The sequence below is a fragment of the Fukomys damarensis genome, unplaced genomic scaffold (genome assembly GCF_012274545.1).
Source record: "Fukomys damarensis isolate Sample0158 unplaced genomic scaffold, DMR_v1.0_HiC HiC_scaffold_16, whole genome shotgun sequence".
Taxonomy (NCBI): Eukaryota; Metazoa; Chordata; class Mammalia; order Rodentia; family Bathyergidae; genus Fukomys; species Fukomys damarensis.
The window spans coordinates 134,852,968-134,867,718 of NW_022900928.1; the positions used below are offsets into that span (position 1 = coordinate 134,852,968).

Consider the following 14,751-nt stretch of genomic DNA (forward strand, 5'->3'; position numbering starts at 1 on the left):
CCTGCACAGCAGGCTCACTTCCTGCCACACGCACGTGAGTACACAGCTTTGTGCAGATCGCCTCAGACTCACTTGGCTTTGCTCTGATGAGAGGCTGGTTCTGATTTCCCTTGGTCACTCCTCCTTTCTAACACACATACAGCAAAATGCAAATCCTTCTCTATGAAGCTCCGTTCTCTTTAGATCCTGGAGGACTCACAATTTCTTCCTGTAACATGTAATTCTCTAAAACAGTATTTCATTTGCTTAGCAATTCAAATTTCACAGTGATTCCACTAACCCTCACAACTGTGACCCAACTACAAGCAACTCAACAGCCAGTCCTTTCCTTGTGGCCTCTAAGGCGAGGCTATGGGGACAAACACCCATGCTCTGCTCTATCTGAAAGGCCATGTAAAGAAGTTGCCTTCTCTTGCTCACAGGGACAGGCTGCGGAGAGATGAAGAGGGAGGCCTTCAAGCAGGGAACATGGGCACCCGCTTGTCCACCAAGGGCTGCTGTGAGACCAGTCGTCAAGTGGCGCTGCAACAGGGGCAGCATGGGCCCAGGAAGGAGGAGGGCTGCTGCCACAGAAGCACAGCTGGAAGTGAGCCCTGCTGCTGGCCAGGCCTGCTGCACTAAGCCATGAACCTGCCCACAGACGTGTGTGGTGCACAGCAGAGCTCCACACGAGCATCCTGCCCCACAGGGCCCTCCAGAGGGAAACTGGGTGACTTCATTGCTATGATTTATGGGAAGCCACGGCTTTTATGGAAGACCAGATGTATGGTATATGAGAACTCTCTACTACCCTCAGCATCTTCTAAAACTGTTCTAAAAATTGAAGTTCCTTTCCATTTCCAAAAACTTCAAAAATTAGATTTCCGCAATCATCTACTGATTAAAATTTTAACATTTCTAAATATTTATCCATAATAAAAACCACAAGCCCAATACCATAGTTTCTCCTAAATGCTCACAAATTAAAGGGTAGATAAGCTACACACAATACAATAATAATGAAAAGGTACTGGGTTGATCTCTCACAGATGGAGCTGGTGACAGCAGCTAAGGCGCCTAGCTCCTGAAGACCAGCCGTGCACACCCACTCTCCCCTCCTGAATTACCAAGATGTGGAGAGCACAGACAGCAAGGGCCTGCAAAAGGCACCTGGCAGGGACACAGCGGCAAGCACAGGTGTGCCAAGGACCGTGGCCCCTCCTCCCAAGCCCTCTCTTGCCCCTTTAGCAGCAGCAGCAGTAGCAAAGAGCAAGACACTGGGCAGAGCTTCAAGCAGCAAAGTACTGTGGGATACCATTCAAAGCAGAAAGAAGAGACCTGTTAAAGGTGGTCTCTTTGGAAGGGCAAGCTGGAAATCATCAGACCTCACAACATGTAGGCTCAGGCAGTCGTGCAGTCTCTGAATAGATTCAGGGGATCTGTCTGCACTGCAGCACCTGCCACGACGGTATAACACAGGAGTAAGGAATGCTTGCCAAGGCCTCCAGCTACCTTTACGTTCCGAAAAAATGGCTGTCACAAGAGAAGAACCACAACAAAAGAACAAAAAACCAACTAGGAAGCATACCATGACTGATTGACCACAACCAAAATGAGTAGGAGACCCAGACAAAGGAGAAGACTGTGGAAAATACAGAAAAGATCTCAGGGCACAGAAGGAACCAGATGAGAAGGCCAGGGGACGGGAGGGACATGGTAAGAAGGACCAGCGTACAAATGACTGAAGCCTGAGCAGCAGCAGACAGAGAAGGGCAGAGAGACACAACTCTGAAGATCACTCCACAGGTGCAGTGTGAGCTGGGCAGACTACGTGCAGGTGTACCTGCACACTCAAGAGCACAGACACGCTAGAGTAGTGGTGGTGAACCTATGGGATGCATGTTATTGCGCTCTTCTATAGAAAGATGTTAAACCAAAACCTCAGCATCCAGGCTTAACTGCAGTGTTGGCACTGTGTGGTAAGTATGTGGGTTCTGGGTAGCAGTCTGGGCACTTGTTTCTACAAGGTTTGTCATCACCACACTGGACTGCGCTAAAAACCAAGTCAGAAAACCTCTTGAAAAAGAAAATGAGCCCTGCCAGAGAAATAAGACACATTATCTTCCTAAGAGGACAGCAACCTATTCACCAGAAACATGAAAGCCAGAAGCACAAAATACTGAAGTTTATGAATGTTACAAGGAAAATTGGCAATTTAAAATTCTATACTGAGTGCAAGTATTCTCTAAGAATTTGGTCCAGAGCCATTCTTCAGGGCTTTGTAGGGCTCAGGTCTCCTTGGGGACGGAGGGGGCCTCCCTGAGGCAGGTCAATGGTGGCAGCCAACAGCAGGCTGCCCCCACATACAGGGACTAATTGAAGGAAATATACCGAGGCAAGAGGCAGATCACCCACGCTCCATGATGGACACAGAACAGATCCTAGCATGAAGCCTATAGTGTGACACAGGACCACAGACAGCAGGGTGAACTTCAGCTTTTCAACAAAGAGGGACAGAAATAAATACAGATGTGTGTGAATACACAGAATTCAACATCTACAGTGACACAAACACATAAATGAACAAATAAAGGGAGGGAAGGGGAAAATGCCAGTGCAGGGCACAAACTAATGATGTGAAGGGATGGTAGAAATAAAAGAATTACAGTTTGGCAAACATCACAGCAATAACTGATGTAGTTAAGAAAATCAATACATGCTAAAACTGTTGAGAGCAAACGTGATGAGAACACTTTTACATGGTCTCAAGGTATCTCCCCCACTGCTTAGTACTTAGGAAAAGTGAGGAAGTACCTTTATTACAAAGATACCATCTTAATCAAGCAACCAAGTGACAGAAGCAGTGCCGGGGCAAATGGGAGTCATAGAGTACCTGGTGAGAAGCAGAGAGCCCCCACCACCACCACAGACAAGACGCCTACATGACCAAACTAAGAGACACGCAGTAGAATCACTGTCCTGTAATCCTCCAAGGTGTCAAGGTCTTGAAAATCTAAGCAAGTTCAAGGACTAATCTGGATGCCAAGACGAAAGGGACAACATCCCGAACACAGCCACATCACTGGGGTCACAAGCTGGTCCGTGGCATAGGGTCCAGGAGGCCAGGCAGCAGCAATGTGTGCAAATGCTCATTTCTGACTGTGACAGCTACACAGTGGGGTGGTAAGGATGACACACTCAAGTGGAGGGTCTCCAACTGCAGTGGGCCTCACTCTGCCTGGCAGACTCTATCTAAACATCTCCTGGGCCCAGCCCTGGGGCCTGGACTAGGTTCCCAGAACACCTTGGAGGGGCGGCACAGGGACCGCACGCTGGGACCAGCTCCAGTGGAGTTTGAAGACGGGTGGGCATCACGGTGCTAACTTCCTGTTGAATGGTTCCTGTCATTATTTTAAAAGTTTGAAATATTCCTAAATAAAAAGCAGGAAAAATGAAGACAGACTATTTAATATAAGTGTGAGAATTTGTTGCCCACAAAGAATTCTTCAAGCAGAAGACCAAGGCCCCTAAACCGAAGCCTCAGGAAGATGTGGGCTGCATCAGGGTGGATGCAGCATGGACCCAGCTGCACCCACCAACTGTACAGCTCGGTGCCCATGTCCCACAGAGCTTCAAATGCATGGGATCGAGGCACTTTACCAGGACAGCACAAAGGACAAGGGCCAGGCAAATGGAGTTAGCAGTACTCTGCAATCTTCACACTGCTCTGGAACTGGAAAACTACCAATTGAGGCTTCAGCGAATTACAGATGAAGATTTTAATTACCAGGGTAAGGACTAGCAAACAAATGGGAGGGGGGTGCAAATGAAATTGAAAAAAAAAATCCAAACAAAAACAAACAAGAAAGGAAAAATAACACATAGAACAGGCAGAAAAAATATAAGTAGTGCCATAGGGTATTTCCAAACAAATCTGTCAAGGGCTGCAATAAATGCAAATATGTAAATATTCCAGACAACCAAACTGGCAAATATTCTTTAAAAATATCCCCAGTTTATAAGGCATTCACATTAAATACAAATATAGCCAGGCATGGTGGTATACGCCTGTAATCTTAGAACCTGGGAGGCTGAGACAGGAGGGTTACTTTGCATTCAAGGCCAGCCTGGGCTCCACAGTGAGTTCAAGGCTAACCTGAACCACACATAAAGACAGACAAGTATAAAGATAGGCTGAAGTTAAAAGACACAGAAAAAGCTACTTTGCATATACTCACCAAAAAAAAATGTTATATACTACATACATACTGAATGACGTTGCAAAGTAAAAAGCATTACTAAATAAAAGGGAGAAAATGTCATACAAACAAAAGGATAAAAGCTCGAGCCTCAAAACATAAGCAAAGTGGGACTACCAGGACTTCTGGTGGCACAGGGCCTGGGTGCGGCCATGGAGGGTCTGCACGCAGCATGGCTGCTTCTGCGAGGGGCAGGGCCCGGGAGGCGAGGGGAAGCTGCACACCTGCACGGCCCAGCCGGAGGGAGAAGCAACACAGCCAAGGCGTAGGACAGCAACACGCACCGATGACCATGACGGTGCCTGGCGAGGTCTGTATAGCTGTGCCCCACCCCCAGGTCTGCAGTGGAAAAACCACCACAGTCCTCGAGTAAAGCAGGAAGCAACAGACATTGATGGGTGCCGTGGGCACCTGGCAGGTCCTCTCACAGCAGACTGTGGAGAGCTCTCTGCAGGACACACGCGTTCACTGCACAGCAGGGAGCGTGGACCACAGCACGATCATTCACACGTTTGCCAGCAGCAAACACAGCCACGGCAGACTGGAAACGACCCATGCTAGTGCACAGCCTCGGGGGTGCTCAGCGCAGGCCACGGCTCCCCCGCTTGAGGAAGCCTGGCTGGAAAACACTCTCCACCCAGAGGACGAAGGATTCCGTAAGAAGGTGGGGATCAGAAGAGGACAAGGAGGCAGCCCTGGCCAGCACCTCTTCCCACTGTCTGTTCCCAGCCATGCCCATCCTCCCTCTGCACTCCCAGTCGAAGGACTCTGTAGAAATACAGGCCTTTACAGCTGGCCGAGGGATTGAGAAGAGTGAGAGTAAGAGGAACCAGAAGTAGAACATGGCAGTAAAGAAATGGAGCCCAGCAAAGAACAGTTGTGAGCACAACCAGAACCACTGCAACACCTTGGGAAGAATGTGGGCCCCACCTGCTTCCTGCAGAGACCCGGGGAAACAGCTGGTCTGCCCCCCGCACCAGGGCAGTGGCCCGTGTCACGCCTGGACATCTCCCCACATGTAGGTCTTACCTCTCTGAATTTGCGGTAGAGCCGGTCACTCTGGTGAGCTCCAATTGTGATTTCTGAGAGATAGACAGGGATACTTGTGTAATTCAGCACTTGCCACTTATCCTGAACCCTGAAAGACAAGACACGCATGGGTCGTACCAGGCCAGGGAGTAAATACCATAAAAAGGGCTTAGTCAGACGTTTTAATTGGCCATACAGAAAATTCACACACTAAGACAAATGCTGCTCTGTCCTAAGCTTTCAGCTCAGAAGCACAAACCCTGCACCGAAGACCTTGCCTGTGAGATGCCCCCACTTGGGAATCGAGGGCGAGCACAGCCCAAGCAGGCGCCCTCAGACAAACGCTTCTGGGAACAAGGGTGCTCCGGTAATGTGAAAGGGCCAAAGTGTGCTCTGCACGCAGGAACAGAGGAGCACCTATGCTCAATTGCATCACAGTGCTGTGCACATAGGGAGCACTCCCTGGAAATAAATGTGCACAATTTATGCCTGTCTGGGCAAAGACCAGGAACAGCGGCCACCCCCAGTGTCCTGCTTCTGCTGCTGCATGTGCAGAGTTGTGTGGCAGTGAAGTGACAGGGCCTGTGGAGCCTGCGACCACGGGTGACCTGACATCACCACTCTTGCAAGGTCTGAGGCTTTGTTTTCTTGGCACTAATAAATACAAATCAGGGACACTCTCCGGCTTTAACTACTTCATTTTGATAAGTGCTACAATATTTATACTTTGCCATAATTTGCTTACTTTAAATTTAATCTTGAAGATGAAAAACATCTTTAAGCTTTTACAAAGCAGCATTAAAAATTTTCCTTTTATATGGGCTCAAAACAAAGAAAATAATGATTTCTTATGGCCACTTTCCCACTCAGGAGTTAGTCAGTGGGCACTTCCTGTTTGTGAAGGCTCCAGTGGAGGCTCTGTGATGTTCCTGAAAGAGCCTAGACCCACCAGAGCCCAAGACTACCTGCCAGGGCCACAGAGAGATGCCCACAGGTCCTGGGGTCACACTTCCAGAGGCCACAGAGAATGGAGGACTGAGGTGGGCCGAAAACCCCTGAGTGTCCCCACACAATTGGTGTCCCGGACTCCATTCTCCGGAACAGGCACCAGGATCACTGTGCCTGTGTGTGTGCTCCTAGGTGCATTTATGTGGGTCTCTCCTGGTCAGGCAAACAGCTGCAACATTCGTACATCAAGATAAGACTGTTTTCTCAGCTTTGGTGTCAAGGTAGTTTTACCTGCCAAAAAATACTCAAATACTTCCAGAAACTCAAACAAGCAAATCGTCAAGTTTGTAAAGGGCATACAGCGACTGCACATTGCTAGACTACTTTTCCTAGTTGTTACAAAGGCAATGTGGCCATCAGACAAAATCCCGCACAGTACCAAAGTGAAATCTTTGGCACTACCCTCCCAGCTCCATGCGGGTTCCAGAGGGAAGTGCGGGCGGCTCTCCTATATGGTGTTTCCAGTACATTCCAGACACATTTCAGTGATAAGTATGCATAGTTTTTTCACTGTTTACACAATTAGTCTATAATGTTACTACAGAATTTTTGAGGTGATCTCAAATTAAAAATGTCAACTAAAAATGAGGTCTTAAACATTAGTAAGTGTCAAGGTGGCTGGGAATGACTTAGTTTTCTCTCCAGTTGAAAATCCTAAGAAAATGCCAGAAAATGAAAGAACTTAATGGCTTGTATGTGGAATACACAGAACAACAGCGCCACCTATGGTGAGATCGGCTGAATTACAATTGACAAATAACCCCTGAATATCTCTCCAACACAGGCTGGTGTTTTTTGAAGATTTAAAATGGAAAAGCTGCTGTCATTATTGCACAGCACATTTAAGCTGGTCTCAGTGTGTCAGCAGGTGCCAGGTGAGAAGAACAGCATAGGGCACAGTTCTAGGAAACCTGTAGGTCTGGCCTGATACATTCTGGACTGGAGATAAACAAGGAACAGACACCAGGAAGCTGTTTATGACTCAAGAAGCAAAAAGCAGTGAAAGAAAACATTGTGTTCACAGAGCACTTAGTTTAATTAGGAAGAATTCAAACACAGACTGAGAATGACATACACTAAGTGTGCAGCCCGGAGGTAAGAGGCACTGAAGCTTGGCGTACAGTGTGAGGGCTGCACCATGCATTTTAAGACAACAGAGTGAGGCAGGAAGACACCAGAACATAAAATGGCAAATGAGGTTTATGACTCCACTCTTTCCCAGGTAAGAGAAAGTGTAACTTCCCCACAGCCTGCTGTCCACTTCCTCCTGAACTGTGAGTACCAGGTTCCATAGGATATACTGAGGATCCACCACCTACAGGCTCGCAGCACCAGAAGCCCACCTTGTGGAGCTGCTGCAGAGGTCTCTGCAGAAAGGGAAGGCAGACAACAGGTGGCAAGGACTGCAAGGTGGCTCCGGCGAGGGAGGGCCTGCACATCCGGGCACTGGGCTGGCGACCCTCAGGGCTGACGCCATCCCTGGAGGCACCAGTCAGTCATGGGCCATGAACATGAGCACAAAACACTGTCAAGACTGAGAACACAGTCACTGCCACTTAGTGTGAGCATGCACACACACATAATTACACACTGACACATGTAACTGAGATAGTACAAAATGTTCTAACCAATAATTTGCTCAGGTTGTACACAAAATGAGCATAACTGGTAAATGGCATGTTTACAATAATTACCTCAGAAAATTGGTTATAATTTTCACTTAAGAAATGGGAGTCAAATGAAAATAATCAAAATTACCATTGTAAAAAGTTATGAAACAGGGGTGGGGGCAATAAAAAAATGAGGAAAAGGAAAGGAAAACCCCATAGCAAACTAATTAATTGAATGCTATGATTTATAAACTCTGGGAGAATTACAGGATCCTTCTCTATGCTACCATGTAACTACATAATTACTAAAATTACGATTTTAAGACATGAATCTTGAACATGCTGCATAATTAAATCAATGCACATTTCAGGTTGTACTTCGAAAATGACATGGTATTATCCTAGGAGGTCAAAAAGACATTCTCTAGTCTCAGTCAGTGTGTTAGGGTGTTAGGGCTTCAGGGAAGTCACTTTCCTTATGCGACAGTCACACTCTGCCCAGCAGTAGTCAATAATGACAGACAGGGCCACACACACACATAAATAGTACTGCAGAAGAGCTAAGAGGAAGCTTCAGGGAGAGAGAGAGAGAGGAAGAAGGGGCTAAAGCAGGCAGGGCGTCCCAGGAGAAGTGCAACCACGGCAGATACCCCAGGTCTGAGTCAACTGAAAGGAACTGAATCTGGACCAGACCGAGATGAGCTACTGACACACGCTGCCAGAAAGAAAGGGGTCACTGCGACATCAGTGACAAGCAACCTGAGGGGTGTTCATGAGATGGGGTGTGCAGGGCAGAGCTGGAGTGACAGGAGACAGAGAGCAAAATAAAGAACACAGTGACCTGCAGCATGTGACTCTGGGAGAGGAGGCTTCGGGCTGGGGTACAGCGGATCGAGGAGTCTGGGTCCCCAGGATTCAAGTCTGAACAGATGCATGCAGCTCATGGCACCATGTCCTGCAGAGCACCAGCCGGGGTCACCCGGGAGCTCCAAAGCTACAGTCTCCTCACTGTAAGTGGAGGAAATGCTCCTGCACATCCTCCGGACACAGCCCCATTGTATGGTGGTGACTGCACAATTTCAGATGAGAAGGCAGGCAAGCAGTTACAAGAAAGGAAGGGTGCTTAGCACGGTTCAGAATGGCAGAGTACAATGGATCTCTCTGGTAAATTCACCAACAGACGCAGACATACGTCTAGACCAGTGGTGGCAAATCTATAGCACATGCGCTGCAGTGGGCTGTTTGTACCACTGAAAGCTCTAAAAGGTTCACCATCACTGGTCTAGACAAACAGAAGAGACCGACAGTTTCAGCTCTAACAAATAAAGAGCTTGGAATCTGTCACTCCTGTTTTCACAACCAAAAAAGCTGAAAACCAATTACAGGCATCCTTTAGTATCCACAGGGGACTGGTTCCAGGACTCCGTGGGTGCCCAAATCTGAAGATGCTTAAGCACCCTCATCAAAAAGGCGGGGAATTCCCATGTAACCACGCCATCCTCCAGTACATCTGCAAGAATCCCTAGATTCCTCATGATGCCTGATACAGCGTAAATACCATGTACACAATGTCACACAATACGGTCTAAGGAACGACAAGAAAAAAGTCCATACGTGTTCAGGGCTACCACAATTTTTCTGGAATATTCTTATCCAAAGGTGGATGAGTCTGTGTATACGGAACCTGAGGCTATGGAGGGCCACTGTCCTTCTCTTAGAGACAGGAACACTGTACTGCAGCACTTTCTAAGGAATTGGTATATTAAGAGAGGACATCAAGAGGGCCTCTCTAAAATGCTCAGTCACATCCAGGGAAGGCAGCTGAGTGTGCTGCTGCACACCTGAAATCACAGCACTCTGGAGAGCTGAGGCAGGAAGTCACCAGTCTGAGCGCAGCTTGGGCCACTTAGTAAGCTAATGGGAACCTGCCTCAAAATAAATAGTGAGAAAGGGCTGGGAATGCAGCAGCAGCTAGGTTCGATCCCCAGCAACACCAAACAAAACAAAACCAGAAATAAATATAGGCAAAATGAATTCACATACATCAGACTCACTTCAAATGTGAAGTCCAAATACACCAATGAGTAGAGATTATCACAGTTTAATAAAAAAAACAAAACAAAGACCCAACTATCTACTGTTTATAAGAAAATAAGACTTAGCAAAGTTAAAGGGATGGAAAAAGATACACCACACCCACATTAATCAGAAGCAGGAGCAGACAGCAGACCTCAGTATAAAGGAAAACATCAGGGATACACAGGGGCATTACATACTAAGACGACATAACCCCAAACACACCTGTACCTAACCCTAAAACACAAGGATGAGAACTAACAGAACTCCAAGGAGAAACAGGCAACGTTGGTACTGATGAGGTGGACTTCAGCAGCCAAAATGGACAGTCCAGCAGTAGGGGATCAACAGGGACAGACAGCTGGTCACCTCCCCATGAGCCTCTCCACCTGCTGCCGCCCTGACCCTCTTCACTTGGGCAATGCCTGGCCCTGGCTTCACCTGGGCTCTGCATGGGAGGTCTCTGGTGGCTTCAGGGCCCTTGGCCACTTGGACCCCAGCCATGCACGATCTCATGACTCGGCCTACTGCCCTGCAAAGCCTTCATGACCACAGAGTTCTTTCTACTTGTGTACTCCTCTCCACTAGGATTCATCCTTGATTAGAACAGAATTTTATTTGATACTACAGCCTTGAAAGTTACAAGACTGCCTAACACATAGCGGAATTAAAGTATCTGTTTGACTTAATGATGGCAATCAATTAAGGAATGATCTGATTAGAGAATTCAAGAGCTGTTTGAAAGGGACAAGGAAATACACCTCAGTACTGGGAGGTGCTAGTGACCCCTAACTATGGCACACCAGCAGATCCAACATGTGGAGTCCAGAGTCAGGGAACTCACCGCATCCGCAGGTTATGGAGGCTGGGGTCCTCCTGCTTCAGCCAAGGTCCTTTGTCCAAACTGAGGTACTCAATGTCCTCCACCACCTAAGGAAGGAAGGGTTCGATTTAAACGGGCAGCCCCACTTTAGGGGTTTGAATGAGGTCACACTGTAGGTTACGAGTATCTGGCACACACCAAACTCAAAGAAAATGTTATGGTCGTAACCCCAAGAAGTGACAGGATGGCACCGCTCCAGGACCAGGCAGTGCAGAGATCACTGTGCAGCCTGGAGGACAGAGTGGAAAAGGAATACAGGAAGTTTGTGAGCGGGGTGGGCTACTTGCTTCTTCCCAGCCAGGCTCACTCTAGAAGGCAAGGCCGAGCCTCAAAAGTGCGGGGTCTGGTAGACCCGACATTTGGGCTCCCAGCTCCGGGCTGGCCTCCGGAGAGGCAGACTTCCCATCCTTTCCCAAGACACTCAACACTTACCTCTCTCTTGTTCCCAGAATGCAAGCACACTTAGTAAGGGACTCGGGAGTCTTAGATACAAAATGCATGATTCCTCCAAGATACATGCCTTCTAAACAGTCTGTCAAGAGGCACAAAAATAAATCTGCCTCAAAAAAACAAACAAACAAACAAAAAACCCCCAAAACCCCAGCATTACAGAGACAGGGTGGCAAGGGAGTCAAATGTAATTCACTCAGTCCAAGGAGAACAAGGCAAGGTCTCCAAAGAATTCCCAGAGCAGGACGCAGCAGCCTCTTTGGAGCAGGCTCCATCGGAAAGGAGAAGCCTGCCCCCTGCTGGAAGAACTCGGCCTGCTCTGGCTCCTGGCTCCTGTGAGGAGGGCAGGTGCCTTGCTGTTCCACTCTGTTCTGGCTCTGCATGCTCCTGCCTACAAGCCACACCGTACTCCAGTTTCTGTGCCTTTTGGTGCTTGGAATGTTTTTTAGTAATTTATGCTTATCTATAATAGAGACCTTGTGCCATTATCCAATGGACATTCAGTTGCCTCCATACCATTTAAGAAACAATCCATTTCCCCCACTTCATTTTTTACTATCTTTAAGGAACTGACTTTGCCAAGCTTAGGCACACAGCCCTGTTTCTAAACTGTTTTGTTCCTCCAGGACATTTATTAATTCTTGCACTGATACCACAGTGCTTTTACGGCTATATTTCATAATATGCTTTTGTATTTTGGAGGACAAAGGTCCTCAATTATTTATTCTTTCTCAGAAATTTTGGCAATTACTCATTAAATTTCCTCAAAACTCCACTGAGACTGACTGGAATTTCACCAAATGCACAGACTTGAGAAAGAAAAGCCATTCTCTTTTAAATAAGTAAATCCTTCCCATTAATAAACCAGGTTTAAATTTTATCACACACTTAATAAAAATGTTGATACAAGGCTCTTTGTATCTTTACCATCTATAATTTAAGATCACAGCAACCTAAATTATTTTTTAAAAATCATAACAAAAAAAGCAGCTAAACACAGGATGCCAAAAAAGCATTAAGAACAGGTGATGGTAAGGGGCTGGGTGGACACTACTTTTGGACTATGAAATACTGTTCCTAAAACCAATAGGAATGGGACGGATCGTCACATTTGCAAGAACATTACACATGAATCAGACTGAAACACGTTCATCACCTCGTCAGCCCTTTTCTTACCTTGTCTACATCTTCACTTTCCTTTGCACTGTACACCAAAACCTCACATTTCTCACTGCAAGGAAAAGCAAAGCAAAGTTCAATGTAAAACTTTCTAAGCTGAAGTTCTTGTCAAGGCAACACAGAACACTCCAGCCCCTCTGACCACTCCGACAGGGCACAATGCTGGGCATATCTTCTGTGCCCTGGTAGGGGGACACTGCAGGGCGGCAGAATGCTCACACAGGCAGGGAGGACCACAGGTCTGCTTCCTAGCTCCCCTCCCCGACCCACAGGAGCAACAGACCATGGCTACCACTGACATGGCCACCTGACTGCCACACCTGTGCTCTGCACCTGCAACTCCCATCACAGGATGAGCAGCCAGGGCCTCCTGGGACAGGGCACAGAAAACAGCAGGTGGGGCACACAGCGATGGAGCTGCCAAAATCCAGAACTCAGGAAAGGAGGGGACCCACATGATGACCATCTCAACTGAGCTGTGCAGAAGAGGAGCAGCCACTCGGTTCTCTCACTTCTGTCCTCAGTCCACACAAGAAAATCACAAGTGCAGCTTGAGAAGAAGGGGACTGGCCACCTTCCCCATCCCCACATTTTGTCCTTCTCACAGCTTTAGGCTGACCGTTAGGGACGGGCTTGGGCAGCTGAGAGATGACTGGACCTCCCCACACAATGGAGCTGCCTTTGCCACACCCCCGACCACAGAGGGCCAGCCCAGGGCCTGCCAGGGCGCCCATCACGCTGAGGTGTCAGGCCCTCAGTCAGCAAGCCCAGAGGACTGAGAATTATTTGCTCAAAAACACCTTCCAATTGCTAGAGCCAGATAGTGAAGAAACTCCAATGAAGCCCTGGGTTCAATTCCCAGCATTATAAAAAAACAACAAAAGTCAAACTGCATCCATTAGTTATAGGTTTCCTGAAACCTCACAAGACAAAATCAAATCTCATAATGCATTTCTAAGAGAAGGCCTTGAGATCCCAGGCCAACATAAGGCTGCAGCATGACCCCAGGCTGTGACCCCACACATGGCCACGCCCATCACACAGCAGCGTGGGACTCCACACTTACCCTGTACACACTGCACTGTGGGATTCTGGCAAGCGTTCACCTCAATGAGACAAATGTCCCACAAGCTAAGTGGCTGCCATAAATCTATACAGCTTGAGATGCCAGACAGAATTCACTTTAACAATGGGCAGTCTATCTGCCCAAATTTAGCAAAGGTCATGGGCTGTAATTAAAACAAAAAAAAAGAGTGTATACTGTGACATTCATTTGGAAAACCTAACAAAATCCAAGTGTGAATATTCATGTGTATACACACGTACCTATGTACTGCCCATATCTATAACACAAATACACTCTCTCCCCTGCAGGAGACAAAGTGACAGTGTGAGCACCACACCCAACATATGTGCAACACTGCACAGACCATAAACAGCGCAAGCACATCCTTAAGGTAAAAAAATGCATAATCTTAGACTCTCATTTTGTTATTAATACTTCTTTTGGTGCTGGGGATTAAATCCAGGGCCTCATGCATGCTACATAAGTTTCCTATCACTGGAGCTACACCCAGCCCTAAACTTTTAGTTTACAGCGACTATAATGTTGTACAAAGAAGCATCAAGAATAATCTTTTTTAAAATTTCATTTTGGTTTGCCCAGTGAACTGGAAAAGTGGATTTGCAAAGGAAAAGTGTTGAGCATGGGCCTGAGAGGGCGTTAGTGGTGGCAGAAACCCACAAAAGAATGAAGACAAATACTAAATGAACAACTTTCCTGAATGTCAGAGTGGGCACATGCTCCTGGTGCATTTTCCACTTGCAGCGGCTGAAGCAGAGGACCTATAAGGAAACCAACCAATCAACCTGAAATTTGATAGGGTTTATACTACAAAGACAAAGACAAAAAAGAGGCCCACTTCCTCGATGCACTGTAAGTCTACAAATACAGGGCAAAGACAATGCGAGCTCGAAAATCAGGACACTTAATCCCCATGTGTGGGATTCTCTGCTCTTTACGGATGAACTATGGCACTGTACAACCAGAAACCAGTGATGACCATGACTGGGCCATGTGGACAAGGCCCACTCGAGACACTGCCAGAGGATGCTGCCGGCCATCCTTTGCAAAGTGATGACCGACTGGGCCATGTGGACAAGGCCCACTCGAGACACTGCCAGAGGATGCTGCCGGCCATCCTTTGCGAGGACTCCAGTGCCACAGGACTCACTTTGTGACGTGATGACATGGGCAACTATACTGAGAGAGAGACAT

The 14,751-nt window shown here is 47.4% G+C and overlaps 1 protein-coding gene across 1 annotated transcript in view; it reads right to left on the reverse strand.

Annotated features, from left to right (window-relative positions):
* The window catches only part of LOC104856345 (NADH dehydrogenase [ubiquinone] 1 alpha subcomplex subunit 10, mitochondrial), an 80,215-nt gene that overhangs the window by 12,353 nt on the left and 53,111 nt on the right, over nucleotides 1-14,751 (reverse strand). The window contains exons 7-9 of the mRNA XM_033763997.1: nucleotides 12,471-12,525; nucleotides 10,806-10,891; nucleotides 5,268-5,376 (exon numbers count right to left, since the gene is read on the reverse strand). Coding sequence (XP_033619888.1) covers nucleotides 5,268-5,376; nucleotides 10,806-10,891; nucleotides 12,471-12,525 — 250 coding nt within the window. The remainder of the gene's footprint in view (nucleotides 1-5,267; nucleotides 5,377-10,805; nucleotides 10,892-12,470; nucleotides 12,526-14,751) is intronic.